This window comes from Rhipicephalus microplus, chromosome 6 (genome assembly GCF_043290135.1).
Source record: "Rhipicephalus microplus isolate Deutch F79 chromosome 6, USDA_Rmic, whole genome shotgun sequence".
In the NCBI taxonomy this organism is placed as follows: domain Eukaryota; kingdom Metazoa; phylum Arthropoda; class Arachnida; order Ixodida; family Ixodidae; genus Rhipicephalus; species Rhipicephalus microplus.
The window spans coordinates 131490719-131505578 of record NC_134705.1 but is presented as its reverse complement, the minus strand read 5'-3'; the positions used below and the strand labels follow the sequence as shown (position 1 = coordinate 131505578).

Below are 14860 nucleotides of genomic sequence, written 5' to 3'. Positions count from 1 at the left end.
TGGTGGTCATTTACACATTTAGTAATCACTGTCTGTAGCCGATTTGTCAACAATTTAGCAAATATTTTGTAGACAACGTTACATAACGAAATGGCCCTGTATTCGTTAACTCCCTTTAATGCACCAGGATCAGCACTTTTTGGGATTAATGTTGTATGGCTCTGATAGAAAGAAGGAGGAAGTTCGCCACGGTCGTAAGCATCTTTAAAAAGTTGCTTCAAGGAAAGGTATCAGGAATTCCTGAAAAGCTATGTGAAATTCGCCACTAAGGCCATTTGGGCCAGGAGTTTTGTTTTTCTGCAACGTTGTTATTGCAAATTTAATTTCCTCTCTGGTTATTGGCCCCTCTACAGTGAGTCTATCATCATCTTGTAACTGAGGCACAAGGGCAATGAAGTGGTTAGCTTCTTACTCAAAATTCTCCTGAAGCTCAGCCGCGGTGAACAGACATTTGTAATAATCTTCAAATGCCGCTCTTATTTCACATGTCTCTGCGGAAAGGGAACCCCGTGACTCAATTTGCAGTATCTGTTTAGAAAGTGCATATCTCTTTTCATCCCCGAGGGATTTTTTAGTGGGTTCCTCTTCAGTGAAATGGGTGACACGGGAACGAATCTTAGCTCCTCTGTATAAATTTGTATCATGTTTTTGTATCTGTGCTCGAATCACATTTATCTCGTCTCCGTACAATCCCGGCTGTTGACTTTCAAAAGTATGGAGCTTATGAAGTAAATCATAAAGATAGTGCTTTTCAGCTTTTTTCTTTGCGCTATTTCGCATGAAATACTAATTGCCTGATACTTGACTCTTTCTTTGAACCTTTCCCATTGAGCGAAAATTGGCAGCTGTCGACACTGTGTTACCTCTTGTACCGATTCTTTTACTATTTTAACAAAGCAATCTTCGCGCAACAAGCGTACGTTATTGTTGCTTGTAAAAGTTGCCTTAGGGACGTTATCATGCCTTAGGCTTGATATCAGGAAAGCAATCGTGTTAATACGACTTATAAAGCGTTTTGCAACAGATTCGTCGCACAATGCGAATAGTATAACGAGTGGGCCGTCCAAAGCTCCAACCCACAACAAAAGCTTGTTCTTGATCACCTACTAACTGTGGCGCATGCCCACTTCAGCCATAATTCCTCATTATCGTCAGCCACTGCATGGACAATGGGCACAAAATTCCTTGCGAGTGTTTAGCGGATACCACGCTTCTCACAAGAATGACAAAAAATAGCATAGCGAATTCCGGCCTACTACCCAAAAGTTTAGTATTAATGTCCTAGTGGCTACCAAGTACATGTGCTTACAGTACTTACCCAATGAGTGTTATGAAAAGGCTCTGAAAGACTGTTTTTCCAGCTTTCGCTGTGACTGTGCTGTGCCTATATACCGCGCAGGCCTGCCCTTTTTTTTTTATGAGGAGCTTCAAGATCCACAAGTGAACCAGAGAAAGCTGAAAAAGGCCCTGAAATACCTTTTCAAGAAAAGTGAAATAATTTCACTGAATGAGCTCATTCTGTCACGAAATGGACGCCACAAACATTTCAAGAATTCATCCACTACGATTGAAATACAAAGATTTGCCGCACGCTGCAATTCCATTCTCTCTTCTCTCGTCCCGACGAAAGCACTGGAAGCTAAGCAGGGAGGAATAGAATGGGCAAATAATATACGTCACGTGCGCCTCGTGACCTTGAGCACTCTTTTTATTATTTTTTTCTTTGAATACACGGCTTTTTCACTGTGATCGCGCGCGCGCACGTGGACAAGCCGCGGCCTCCCGTGGCAGACCCAGTAACGACCAAGCGCTCCATGCTCAAATCAGCCAATTGCTGATAGAAGGCCGTTTACGAATGATTTTCGAGCTTCTTTCGTCATTTCTCAAGGGAAGAGGAAAGATAAAGCACTTTTTAGCTGAAATTTATCATTTTTTAGTTTCTGGCGACGTGCTGCGCTTTTTTACCTGGCTCGTTTGTTCTAGGGTGCCTCCACCACCAATCGGCAGCGTTTACTGACCATGCTAAAAATGTGCAGCAGGGCCCCTAAAACTTTGTGCTTCTGTACATACACAAATTGCTGTGATTGCGTAAGGTTACTAGAAAGCAGAAAACTGGCGGAGGACGAAAGAGGAGTTGGTATATCACGAATCAAAGAATTCAACATCGTTATACTCATGCTGAGCGCATTTTGTGGCAGAAGATAATTAAAACATTGTGTTTAGCTATCGTGCCGCAATTATAACCTGTCAGTTATGCCCATTCGCCGATGCTTCGCGGCACTTAACTGTACTGTTTTTCTTGTAAGTTGTAATTGCGGTGCGCTGATGCTTTAATGCCCGCATTTGAAAATGGCAGTATTTTTTGCAATTTTGCATATCAATTGGCCTTCCATCTGAAACATTTACAGCGCCATGCTATATGGCGCGCTGGGAAGGTCATTTCTGAAAAAAAAAACATATTATGAGCAGTGCCGTCTTTAAGATGCGATGCATGTTTTCTGGTTCTGTCATCCAGACACCCCCACTGCACCATGCTTTCTGTCAGCTATGTTGATACAGGACCACGCTGTAGCTCACGTATTTCCTGTAGGGAGATTACGCATTTTGTGTCCTACGTGCATGTGAGGTTGTGACGCTCGTCTCTCTCTATGTGTGTGTGCGTGTGTGTGCGTGTGTGTGTGATGCTGTCCGATATATTTCAGCAAACTGTCTGCGACCACCAGAAGGAGTATTTTAAGCTAGCCAGTGTTACTGAGCCCGGTAATCTCTTACATGAAGTTTATTTTCCTAACTACTTCACGAGGTCTTCTCATAGCGATAAAAATCACTTGCACTGAATCATTCATACGACCAGGACCACCCCTTGCCAGCCTTGCGGTCCTAGCAGGCGTGGTTTTTTCTAGACACTACAGTGAAATTAGAGAGGAGTCAGCCAATCTCAAACTATATTGGTCGCAAAACATAAGAGGTAAAGTGGTTGGAGGCTTATGGTGACAGACATCAGTGCATTGTGTACGATGCAAGCACGACTACGTATTAAGGGCATGGTCAAATTATATTGGTCGCGAAACTTGGAACGTAAAGTGTCGAACACCCATTTCCACATGCATAAACGCCCACCGACGATTGCGTGATTACGTGAGAAGGGGAAAATAACAAAAAAAAACTCAATATAATTTTTTTCGAGTGTACTCGTTTTTTAACTATATCAAAAGTATCTCTAAATTCACTTTACGGTTTTTCTGACAACTCGCTAAATGATTGATTGCAGCATGTTTTGGTCGAAAGTCATATATTAAGAAGGTGGGGGACATATCCACGCAATAAGCTAAGAGTGTTTGTGTTTAGTTCGGCGCATTGCCGGGTCATCGAGAGATCGTTCACTTTTGCATTATGGTTTTGTGTGTACCTTTCTTAGCATATTCGGACGACGACGAAGTGTCTATTTCATAGAACGCTTGTACCCTTGTCTCAAATTTTCTAGTTGTTTTACCGCAAATTCTGGGAGCTGCTGCTCCCTTCTTGCGAGAATGGATGAAGAAGCCTCTCAGGATTTTCGAGGTGGACCACCGCTACGTCTGGCAGCGGCTAGGAAACGTGGGACCACCTCAAGTGGCACAGACAGCGAGGCAACGGAGCTCTATTCCGACGGTTTCGAGTCATCGGATGACGACTACACAGTCGTCATGAGCCGCAATGCAAAAAGAAGACTGCTACGAACATCGTCGGCGACGAGTATATCCACCGTGCAGGCTACCGCGCAGCGTTGGCCACACACTATACTCTTCATGGCAGTGGACCCTTCAGCCAACCTACGGCGGCTTAACAGGCAAGTCCTCTCTGCATACCTCGAAGGACTCGCTCCAAATGAAATTAAAGACGTCAGGATCAACTCACGCAAGAATATTCTGGCAGTTGATGTTCTACACCGTAGTGCGCTGCAAAGCCTGCAGAACATCTCGGAAATCGACAGAGTCACAGTTAAATCAGTGATCCCCACTGACTGTAAGGGCAGTGTTGGCGTCATTTATGACGTGGACATTTCTATTCCCGCTGACGATTTCCCAATCTTGATAAAGCCAACTACAGACAACATCCTCATCAAGCACATCACAAGGCTTGGTCAGTCACGATGCCTGAAGATTGTTTTTGAGGGAGACAGTCTTCCCCCACACGTCAAAGTTGGCCACGTTCGCCATCAGGTCCGTCCATACATTCCGAAGCCCCTACAATGCTTCAGATGCTTCAAGATGGGACATGTCAAAGGAGTATGTACCAGCAATGTCGTGTGCCCGCGGTGTGCCGAACCTCATTCAGAAGATACCTGCCACGCAACTGCGTTCAAATGCTCCAATTGCCACGGCGCTCATAAAGCGTCGTCTAAACATTGCCCACGAGTGAGAAATGAACGCGCGGTGTTGAAACGCATGGTGCGTGACAATTCAACGCACAGGGAAGCCGCTGCTTCTGTCAGGCGACGTCGGCGTCACCACAGAAGATCATCACGCAACGTGGCATCTGCCGATAGAGACCCGTCATCTCAAGCAAGAAGAACTGGCCCCCCATCGTCAAGCTCTGCGAAGACGGAGACACCGAAAACAGAATCAGGGTCAAGACTCCCACATCGTGAAGAGTGGCCATCACTTCCACGAACACAGCCTGTTTCAGAGGTGCATCGATCCCCGCCAACCTCGATGCCATCACGAACCACTGATGAAAAGACAACTGAGGATCGCCAGGTCATCAACATGTTGCAGACCCTTATGAGCGCAATGCGCATGCTCCTAAGCAACATGAACACCCCATCAGCGCAGAGCGCACTCCAAGTGCTGGACACTTTGAGTCCGGTGCTTGCAGCTCTAAGGTAAAACGATGGCCCGACACATGTTATCCTTTCGCGAGGAGGTCAAGAACGCATCTGTCCTTCAGTGGAATGCCAGAGGACTTAGGGCGCGTATGTCCGAGTTCCGGCAATACGTATTCACAAACCAGTTCTCCATAATTGTGATTTGTGAACCGAACCTATCAGCCCAGATGAGACTGTCTGGATATGAGTGCTTTACGTCTTCTACCCATGGAGAACGCAGCAAGGTCGTTGTGTTCATACGGCGCGACTTAACTTATGTTCATCACCCTGTACCCCCTAACGAAGAAAACCAGTACGTTTGCCTGACAGTAAAAAACAAGAAGACCACATTCACCATCATCGGAGCCTACTTACATCCATCAAGTCGTCTAAACCGAGAGCGCTTGCGTGGAATTTTGAATTCAACTCTCCAGCCATGGGTGATAACTGGTGACTTCAATGCCCACCACTACTTATGGGGAAGCTCCAGGGTCAACACTAGAGGTAGACAGTTAGTGTCTTTCGCTTCTGAATGTGAACTTATCCTCCTGAATGATGGCAGCCCTACTTATCTGCGCGGATCGGCCTATAGCAGTTGCTTGGACCTCACTTTCGTCTCACGCTCGTTCACACGCAGAGTGCACTGGTTTTCGGATTTGGAAACAAGGAGTAGTGACCACATCCCAACATACCTGAAGATTGATGGCTTTCCAAGTCTCAAGTCCTCCAGAGCCGTCCAGTGCACCGATTGGCAAAAATACAAGTTAATCATGGAAGACTATGTTGGCGCCTCACCTTTCAACCTAGAGGACGCAATAAAGAGTGCCCTACAGTCAACGACACGTTCGCTTCCGGTGAGCTCATCTCGCACTGATATGGACATTGATCTCGAGAAACTCCGAGCGATTCGTCGTCGTGCAGAACGACGTTATAGACGCACGAGGTCACTTGATGATCTGAGAGTGGCCAGACGCACACAAAAGAAAATACAGCGTCACATGGAGGTGCTAGCCAAGCAACGATGGGTATCTTTTTGCGAGTCTTTGGATCCCAGAAAGCCTCTGTCACTAATCTGGAGAACTATCCGGGGTCTTCGTACAACCATTACTCAGCGCTACCCATTAAAATCTCTGGCACTTCACTTACGCTGCGAAGAGATTGATGTCGCAGATTCCTTCTGTCGAAGGATTGCCTGCGGCTCAAATTCAACTGGGACAAAGACGCCCGACTTTTCTGTATCCTCACGTGATCCCCGAATGGAGATTTCGTTTTCAATGAACGAACTAAAGGCTGCGCTTGCTTTGTGTAGACGTTCTTCGGCGCCAGGACCTGACGGCATTACTTACCGCGCTCTGTGTCACCTAGGAGATCAAGCTCGGCAGGCACTCTTGCAGCTGTACAACGACTCCTGGCAAACTGGCATGGTTCCACAGGAATGGAAGTCAAGCCGCCTGATTCCACTTCTCAAAGCCGGCAAGTCACCCTTGGACATTTCCTCTTACCGCCCGATTGCCCTCGCAAGCTGTGTGGGAAAAGTTATGGAAAGGATGATTTTAACGCGTCTGGAATGGTACTTAGGATTCTACGAAATATATCCAGATGCCATGTCCGGGTTCAGACGAGGCCGCTCGTCAATTGACAATGTAGTTGACTTGGTGACATGTGTAGAACACCAGAAGGCCTGCAAGCGGTTATCTGCTGCTCTATTTCTTGACGTTAAAGGGGCCTACGACAATGTCACCCACGAAGCCATTCTCAGCGCACTAGAAGGAGTGGGACTCGGTGGCAGGATATATACGTGGCTTCAGAGCTACCTACAGAATAGATCATTTCACGTGCAGACAGAGAATGGCCCGACACCCGAGTATTACTGCAGCCGAGGAGTCCCGCAAGGCGGAGTGCTAAGCCCGACGCTGTTCAACCTAACACTCATTGAACTAGTTGGCTAGCAACCAAGCAGTGTACGACTTTCCATTTTTGCTGATGACATCTGTGTGTGGACATCAGGTGTGACTCGACTTCAACTTCGCGCTCGACTTCAGAAGGCAGCATCAGTGACATCGTACCACTTACGCAAACAAGGGCTTGAAATCGCAAGTGAGAAGTGTGCAGTCGTGGCCTTCACCAGAAAACCAATGTCCGCTTACGGCATATCAATTAACTGGCAGTTGGTGTCATGCAGCCGGAGTCACAGGTGCTTGGGAGTCGTAATCGACCGAAACCTGTCTTGGACACCCCACGTAAACTGCGTTAAAAATCGGCTGACTGCCATTTGTCACTTATTCAGGTTTCTTGCTGGAAAAAGTTGGGGAATGTCTGTCGAGTCTATGTTACAGCTGTACAAGGTATTATTTACTGGATTCCTGCGGTATAGCCTACCTGTTATATCTAACACATGCAAAACGAACCTGCGCACAATCCAAAATATTCAAGCCCAAGCGCTTAGGATATGACTAATTATGAAATGGAAGCGCACAACGTAGAAGCAGACGGAAAGACAGGGACAAGCGCTAACTACCAACTGAAAGTTTATTCGGAAAAAATATGAAATATATACTAAAAGATGATACAGTGTCAAGGCACATACGATAACACCAAAGCATAGACCAAAAATGGCAACACCGATAGAATATCTTAGTGCGTCAGCCCTACCTTACCATCGCTTACTGTGCTTTACATTGATTAGTTAACTTCTACGGCATCTGCTAATGTTTAAAAACGCTAGCTCCTTATCGGACAAAGCGATTGATGGTTTGCTGACGCAAGCCCCGTGTTCCGCTATGTGTGCTGCTTCAATTATAAGCCTTGTGCGCTCATCTTTGTGCTTTTGGAGAACTACTGCCTTATCAAATTGTACTTCACAGCCACATCTAGTGACATGCTGGGCAAGATAACCATCATTGCCGCTACGAACATTGCACGCATGCTCACGCAACCTGTCGTTGAGGCATCTTCCAGTTTGCCCAATATAACAGGCACCGCACGAAAGTATGATCATGTAAACTACGCCACTAATGCAGTTGACAAAACGGTTCCTGTGCTTTGTTTTACACCGCTGTTCCCTGTGTCTAGCGCCACATGTCAGTCTAGCCAGCTGAGAAAGCTTGTGTGGTGCAGAGGAAACTACACGCACTCCCATGCGCTGCCCCACCTTTTTCAGGCGGTGGGTAACCTGATGCATGTAAGGGACAACAGCTACTCTTTCTCTTTCTTTTTCGTGGGTCCTGTTGTCACGTCCTACTGCACCATGTCCCTGGCCATCTTTAGCTCTCCGTTTTCTACGGATACTTTCGGCCACGGACACCAAGACCGCCTCAGGATACCCTGCTGACTTAAGCCTAGCCACCTGATTGTGGAAGCTGGCCTCCATTGAATGCATACAGGACCGGTCAAGTGCATTAGTGAAACACGTACTCACTATGCCTCTTTTTACAAGTTTGCTATGAGCCGACGTGTACGGCAGAAGCGGTTTCCCCGCGCGTGGCTGGAATTCCCAGCAGGTATGTTCAGCCCTAAACGTAAGCCTGAGATCCAAAAACCTGATTGACGAGTTTTCCGGCATTTCATGGGTCAATACAAGTGGACCAAGGTATTTCTTAAAGAGAGACAACACATTATTGGCATGAGACACAAAACCTCGAGGATCACACTTCATTATGACTAAAAAATCATCAACAAATCGAAACACTTTCTTCGCTGCAGTGCTCACTAATTCTTGATTAACGGCCCTGTCCATTTTCGCCAACAACAAATCACTCAAAATTGGGGCCAGACACGACCCAATCGACACGCCCTGTTTCTGAAGATACACGTTGTCATTCCACTCTACATATGTGGAGTTGAGATACATGCCCAATAAGTCTAAAAAACCACTCGCACTCATTCCTGTGCTGTTCTGAAATGACACTCCACCGAATTGGTCAATGCATTCTTCAATACAAGTGAGCAACGCATCATGAGGTAAAGTGTTCGGTGGAGTGTCATTTCAGAACAGCACAGGAATGAGTGCGAGTGGTTTTTTAGACTTATTGGGCATGTATCTCAACTCCACATATGTAGAGTGGAATGACAACGTGTATCTTCAGAAACAGGGCGTGTCGATTGGGTCGTGTCTGGCCCCAATTTTGAGTGATTTGTTGTTGGCGAAAATGGACAGGGCCGTTAATCAAGAATTAGTGAGCACTGCAGCGAAGAAAGTGTTTCGATTTGTTGATGATTTTTTAGTCATAATGAAGTGTGATCCTCGAGGTTTTGTGTCTCATGCCAATAATGTGTTGTCTCTCTTTAAGAAATACCTTGGTCCACTTGTATTGACCCATGAAATGCCGGAAAACTCGTCAATCAGGTTTTTGGATCTCAGGCTTACGTTTAGGGCTGAACATACCTGCTGGGAATTCCAGCCACGCGCGGGGAAACCGCTTCTGCCGTACACGTCGGCTCATAGCAAACTTGTAAAAAGAGGCATAGTGAGTACGTGTTTCACTAATGCACTTGACCGGTCCTGTATGCATTCAATGGAGGCCAGCTTCCACAATCAGGTGGCTAGGCTTAAGTCAGCAGGGTATCCTGAGGCGGTCTTGGTGTCCGTGGCCGAAAGTATCCGTAGAAAACGGAGAGCTAAAGATGGCCAGGGACATGGTGCAGTAGGACGTGACAACAGGACCCACGAAAAAGAAAGAGAAAGAGTAGCTGTTGTCCCTTACATGCATCAGGTTACCCACCGCCTGAAAAAGGTGGGGCAGCGCATGGGAGTGCGTGTAGTTTCCTCTGCACCACACAAGCTTTCTCAGCTGGCTAGACTGACATGTGGCGCTAGACACAGGGAACAGCGGTGTAAAACAAAGCACAGGAACCGTTTTGTCAACTGCATTAGTGACGTAGTTTACATGATCATACTTTCGTGCGGTGCCTGTTATATTGGGCAAACTGGAAGATGCCTCAACGACAGGTTGCGTGAGCATGCGTGCAATGTTCGTAGCGGCAATGATGGTTATCTTGCCCAGCATGTCACTAGATGTGGCTGTGAAGTACAATTTGATAAGACAGTAGTTCTCCAAAAGCACAAAGATGAGCGCACAAGGCTTATAATTGAAGCAGCACACATAGCGGAACACGGGGCTTGCGTCAGCAAACCATCAATCGCTTTGTCCGATAAGGAGCTAGCGTTTTTAAACATTAGCAGATGCCGTAGAAGTTAACTAATCAATGTAAAGCACAGTAAGCGATGGTAAGGTAGGGCTGACGCACTAAGATATTCTATCGGTGTTGCCATTTTTGGTCTATGCTTTGGTGTTATCGTATGTGCCTTGACACTGTATCATCTTTTAGTATATATTTCATATTTTTTCCGAATAAACTTTCAGTTGGTAGTTAGCGCTTGTCCCTGTCTTTCCGTCTGCTTCTACGTTGTGCGCTTCCATTTCATAATTAGTCATGTATCACCAACTCGCCCAATCAACCATTTTGGCTTAGGATATGCCTTGGTTTACCCCGCTGCGCATCGACAGCTGAAACAATTGCCATTGCACAGGACTACTCTATCATGACGCACATCACCATTGAAACGATGCGTACGTACCTCAGGCAACATGCTAGGAATCCTTCCCACCACTTGGCAACCCTCGCTACTGAGAGGCCCCGCACGAAATTTAGTGCAATTGTCTGCGCTCATCGTGCGTCGTTTACGTCAGGTTTTACGCCTGCTGAGAAACTGGTGTATCCTCCGTGGTGCCTGACACGTCCACAAGTACGTGTTTCAATTCCAGGAATACGGAAAAAATCAAATTTGCCATCGTCAGCCCTTAAACAATTGAGCTTGAGCCATCTGCACGAAATGTACAACAACCACGTCCACATATACACCGATGGTTCAACCACAGCGTCTGGTTCTGGTGGTGCGGTGGTGATTCCAGCTAGAGGAATCACTCTGCGAATCAAACTGTCACATGCCACTACATCCACAGCGGCAGAACTTGCGGCTTTGCGTGGCGCCATAGAGTACATAAAATCCCAAAGACCTAGTGAATGGGCTGTGTTTTCCGACTCAAAACCAGCCCTACAGAGCATGCAGTCAGTCCTTCGACGAGGTTGCCATGAACAAATAACTTACGAAGTTGTCAAGCTCGTTCACCACGTCACAGAAACAGGCCACGAGGTCAAGTTTCAGTGGCTTCCTGGCCATTGTGGGATCAGTGGCAATGATTCCGCAGACAACGCGGCTCGTACATCGCACCAAGAAGAACACACCCTTCCGATTCCTTTGTCAAGGACTGACGCTGCAAATCAACTTCGTCACCTGGCACGTAGTCTGAGTCTGCAGGAGTGGAACACCCCAAGCATAAGACATACGAGACTATACCAAATTAACCCTCGACTCGAACTTCGACCTCCATCCGGACTTCGTCGACGTGAAGCTTCACTTTTTTGTCGCCTATGTTTGGGGGTTGCCTTCACAAAAGCATATAGAACCCTCATCGGATTGACCGACAATGCGGAATGCGACGTCTGCTGCACCAAAGAAGACATCGACCATCTGATATGCCATTGCCCTCAATTTGCTTCTGAAAGACAGAAGCTTTCGGATGCAATGCGACAATTAGACGATCGGCCACTCTCTGTGCAGATGCTACTGGAACACCGTCATCGCCTTTCGTCGGCTCAAAAAGCAGTCAAAGCTGTCTTGTGCTTTTTGAAGACTACAGGCCTCTGTGACCACCTTTAACTTTTGTGTAGTGCCACCGCTGCATACGCGCCAGCCGATTGACTGACAATCCTCCTTTTCTCTCTCTCTCTCTTCTCCTTCCTCTCTTTCTCATCTTTATGTCCCTTTCCTATTCCCCCAGCGTAGGGTAGCAAACCGGGCATGTGCCTGGTTAACCTCCCTGCCTTTCCCTCTTATTGTTTACCCCCCCCCCCTCCTTAGCATATTCACTTGCTTATTTGCTGTTTACTGGCGTGACATTTCAGAGCTGAAGTAGCTCACAGAAGGTGTAGATAACGGCTCTTTGATGGTCCACTGCCTTCGCTGGCGCATGCGGCCGACGTGCCTTCGCTTTTGTTGATGGTGAATGCGACACGCTAACTGCACACTACGCTTGTCAAATCGATATCCTAGGGGCTGCTGTCGTTTCACTGGTTTTCCACGATTTGGCAATCTGAGTTTTCGAACTATTACGCTATGGTGGTCGGGAACACTTGTGTCGCAATTTCATCTGCGAAGTTTTCAGTGTATATTGCAAATACACCGTTTGGATAATAAAAAAATGTGCTTCATCAATATTTTTCATTGGTCCTTATTTTCGCTCGCACACGCCATTAGCAAGCCGTAAGGCGCAATAAAATTGCGTGTTTATAACGGCACGTAAAATGTCAGCAATTAAAACAATTTCAATTTCGTGTGCCATATGGGGTAAGTGCACGACGTCGCTACCACTTCCGGTTGTGACGCCGTATTTTATTTATTTTTTTTCATTTTTGTTCGTTTTTAGTTGTCCCCTCCATACGCAGATGGCGACAGTGGAAACGAGCCGCCGACTACTGAATACGTGGGCTTCCATGGAAGGTGCCCTACCAGTTTACATATCCATTGATGAAGGGACAGACAAGAAACACCGCAAATTCAATGAACTTTTTTTCAAATACTGTTTATTTTATACGTGTCAAAGTAAACAGGCAATTTACTTCATGGCTCATATGACACTTGGTGAAATGGTTGATCGCGCCGTTTTTTTTTTCTGTTTCCTCGAGCGCCACAGATAAGGGATGGGCGTGTATGCGGACAGTCTGTTATGTTGGCTCGTGTATGGTTCGGCGTGTTACCGAATCAACGAGGCAACGCACACTTTTGCGCGGTGTTTACCTGCATACCGTTCGTGGGTTGTTTATTTGCCTATGTGCTGTTCACTGCCGCGAAATTTCGGAGAAGCGATAATGGCTCTGTAAATAACAACTGCTGTGAATAAGGACGGCTTTCGCGTGTGCACGGCCTGCGTGCCCTTGCTTTTTGTCACGGTAAATGTGGCCCACTAAGCGAAGAAATCCTGTCCTGCAAGGCTGGCAAAATGACACCTTCAACGCTGCTGTCTCACTCTGCACAGGGGGTTTCTTCAATTGGAACACGTGAGTTTTCAAACTATTGTGCTATTTGTCTTATGAGCCCTTGTATGTCTCTGTATTTTGTAATATGCGAAGTATTTTGGTCTATATTGCAAGTACACGATTTGGCTAAAAAAGCAAACTTGTTTTTATAGTTTTTCTTTTACGTCATTCTATGGTATCGGACACGCAATCGGCGAGCCATACGACGCAAGAGGATGGTATATAAGAGCTGCATTTTGCTGATACTTACCTATGGAGCAGAAAACTGCAAGCTTACAAGGAGGACTCAGCTTGAATTGAGGATGGTGCAGCGAGCGATGCATAGGACAATTATAGGTGTAACCTTACTTCTAGCCCAACATTCTGTGATGGCGATATGGTCTACGCGCTGGTTTCACTCGGTGAAACCAGCGCGTTATGTTATGAGCTCTGTCTTTCGCGTTGTGTTGGTTGAGTTGCGTGCTTCGTCTTTCGCATTGTACTTGCATGTGTAGTGTAGCGCAGCTTCTATATGCGACAATAGTGTATATCTGCCATCTACTGATACGAATGCGATTGCACCTACTACGAGAACTGTTGCATTAGGCGACGCTAAAATACGATGGCGTCAACAGGTGAATGTAATTGAAGTGTGTTCGGTGCAGCGATTGACATGCCGGGCGAGAGCGGGAGCCCTTCCTTCATTAACTGTACAAGCTGAGAACTCTGTCTCCCTAGTTTGTGAAGTCGAACGCATCGTGACCCGACTGGTTGCCACACAGAGATTGATGCACGAATCGAAATGATCGCATCCTCACTGCAGCGACCTTTCAGCAGGAGACTGCTTCCCAAAGCGACGCTGCATGCGAAGCACATATGCACAGAATGGCCATCGACGCACAAGTCACGCGGCTTCGCTGAAGCAGACCACGGTTTAAAAACGATTAAGTGAAATCTTGTTCGGTCCGCTTGCATTGTTTGCGAACGCTGTGGTTCAAGTGTGATTTGCGCGGTGCGTGCAGTGCCTCTAGAAAGTGCATGCCTGTCGTCAGTCGCTGATTGTCGTAGTGGAAAAGGGTGCCATCAGGTATCAATATGGCTGCATAAACATCTAAGGGCGCTGTAGCCACTAAACACCAATATACATATATATTTATGTGTAATAAACAATGAACTGCTTCTGTGAAATTACATTTCACTTTCGCGCGTTTTACCAATTCCTATATCACAGGGATCAGCCGCATTGTTTTTCACAATAACAGTGGTAATGAAAATACTTATCTGTCAACCAAAATAATATGCTTACCGCAGTAGGTGGCCAGTGTGGACGTGAGAAAAAACCACGTTGGGATGCGCATTATTTCTTGCACCGAAAGCAACTAGTTTTCCAATGTGACGGGTATACTGCCTTCGGAGTTCTGAACAGCTTTGGACACCAACTCTCGCTTGCAAATGTGTGGAATGAACATAAACTGTTCGTGTTCTTTTTTCTTTCGGTAGGGCGCAGGCAGTAGCAGACGCAGAAAAATACCGGCAAGCAACAACAAAAAGCCCGTACATGTACCTTCGCCTTGGCGATCATTTTCGTTATGGTGATTACCTCAGTCCTGCCCCATTCTCTACAGAACATCACGAGTGCGCGCTTTCCTTGTCGTGAAATGTCGCACCATAATTTGCCGTGCGCTGCGTTAAGGGCGTCTACGCAAACAGAAAAAAAAAGAGTGTTATGGGTTGGGAAATCAATTTGTTCAACGTGAATGCAGGAGGACACAACATGTAGTCTGCGTTTCGATAACCCATAACATTAGCAATGTCGTTCCACAAGCGTTCAGTGCCGGCTGTTCCCATTCATCGTGCAAGTCGTTCGTCAGAAAGATCTACACAAAACACCAGAAATTATTGTTATTACCTGATTTACGGAAAATTTTTATTTCGAAG

The 14860-nt window shown here is 46.4% G+C and overlaps 1 protein-coding gene across 1 annotated transcript in view; it reads right to left on the bottom strand.

The window, feature by feature from the left end:
* LOC142765501 (uncharacterized) overlaps window positions 1-14393 on the bottom strand; it is a 34987-nt gene extending 20594 nt beyond the window's left edge. The window contains exon 1 of the mRNA XM_075866591.1: window positions 14229-14393. Within this exon, the coding sequence (XP_075722706.1) occupies window positions 14229-14280 (52 nt within the window). The 5' untranslated portion in view covers window positions 14281-14393. The remainder of the gene's footprint in view (window positions 1-14228) is intronic.
* Between the last annotated feature and the right edge of the window lie 467 nt (window positions 14394-14860).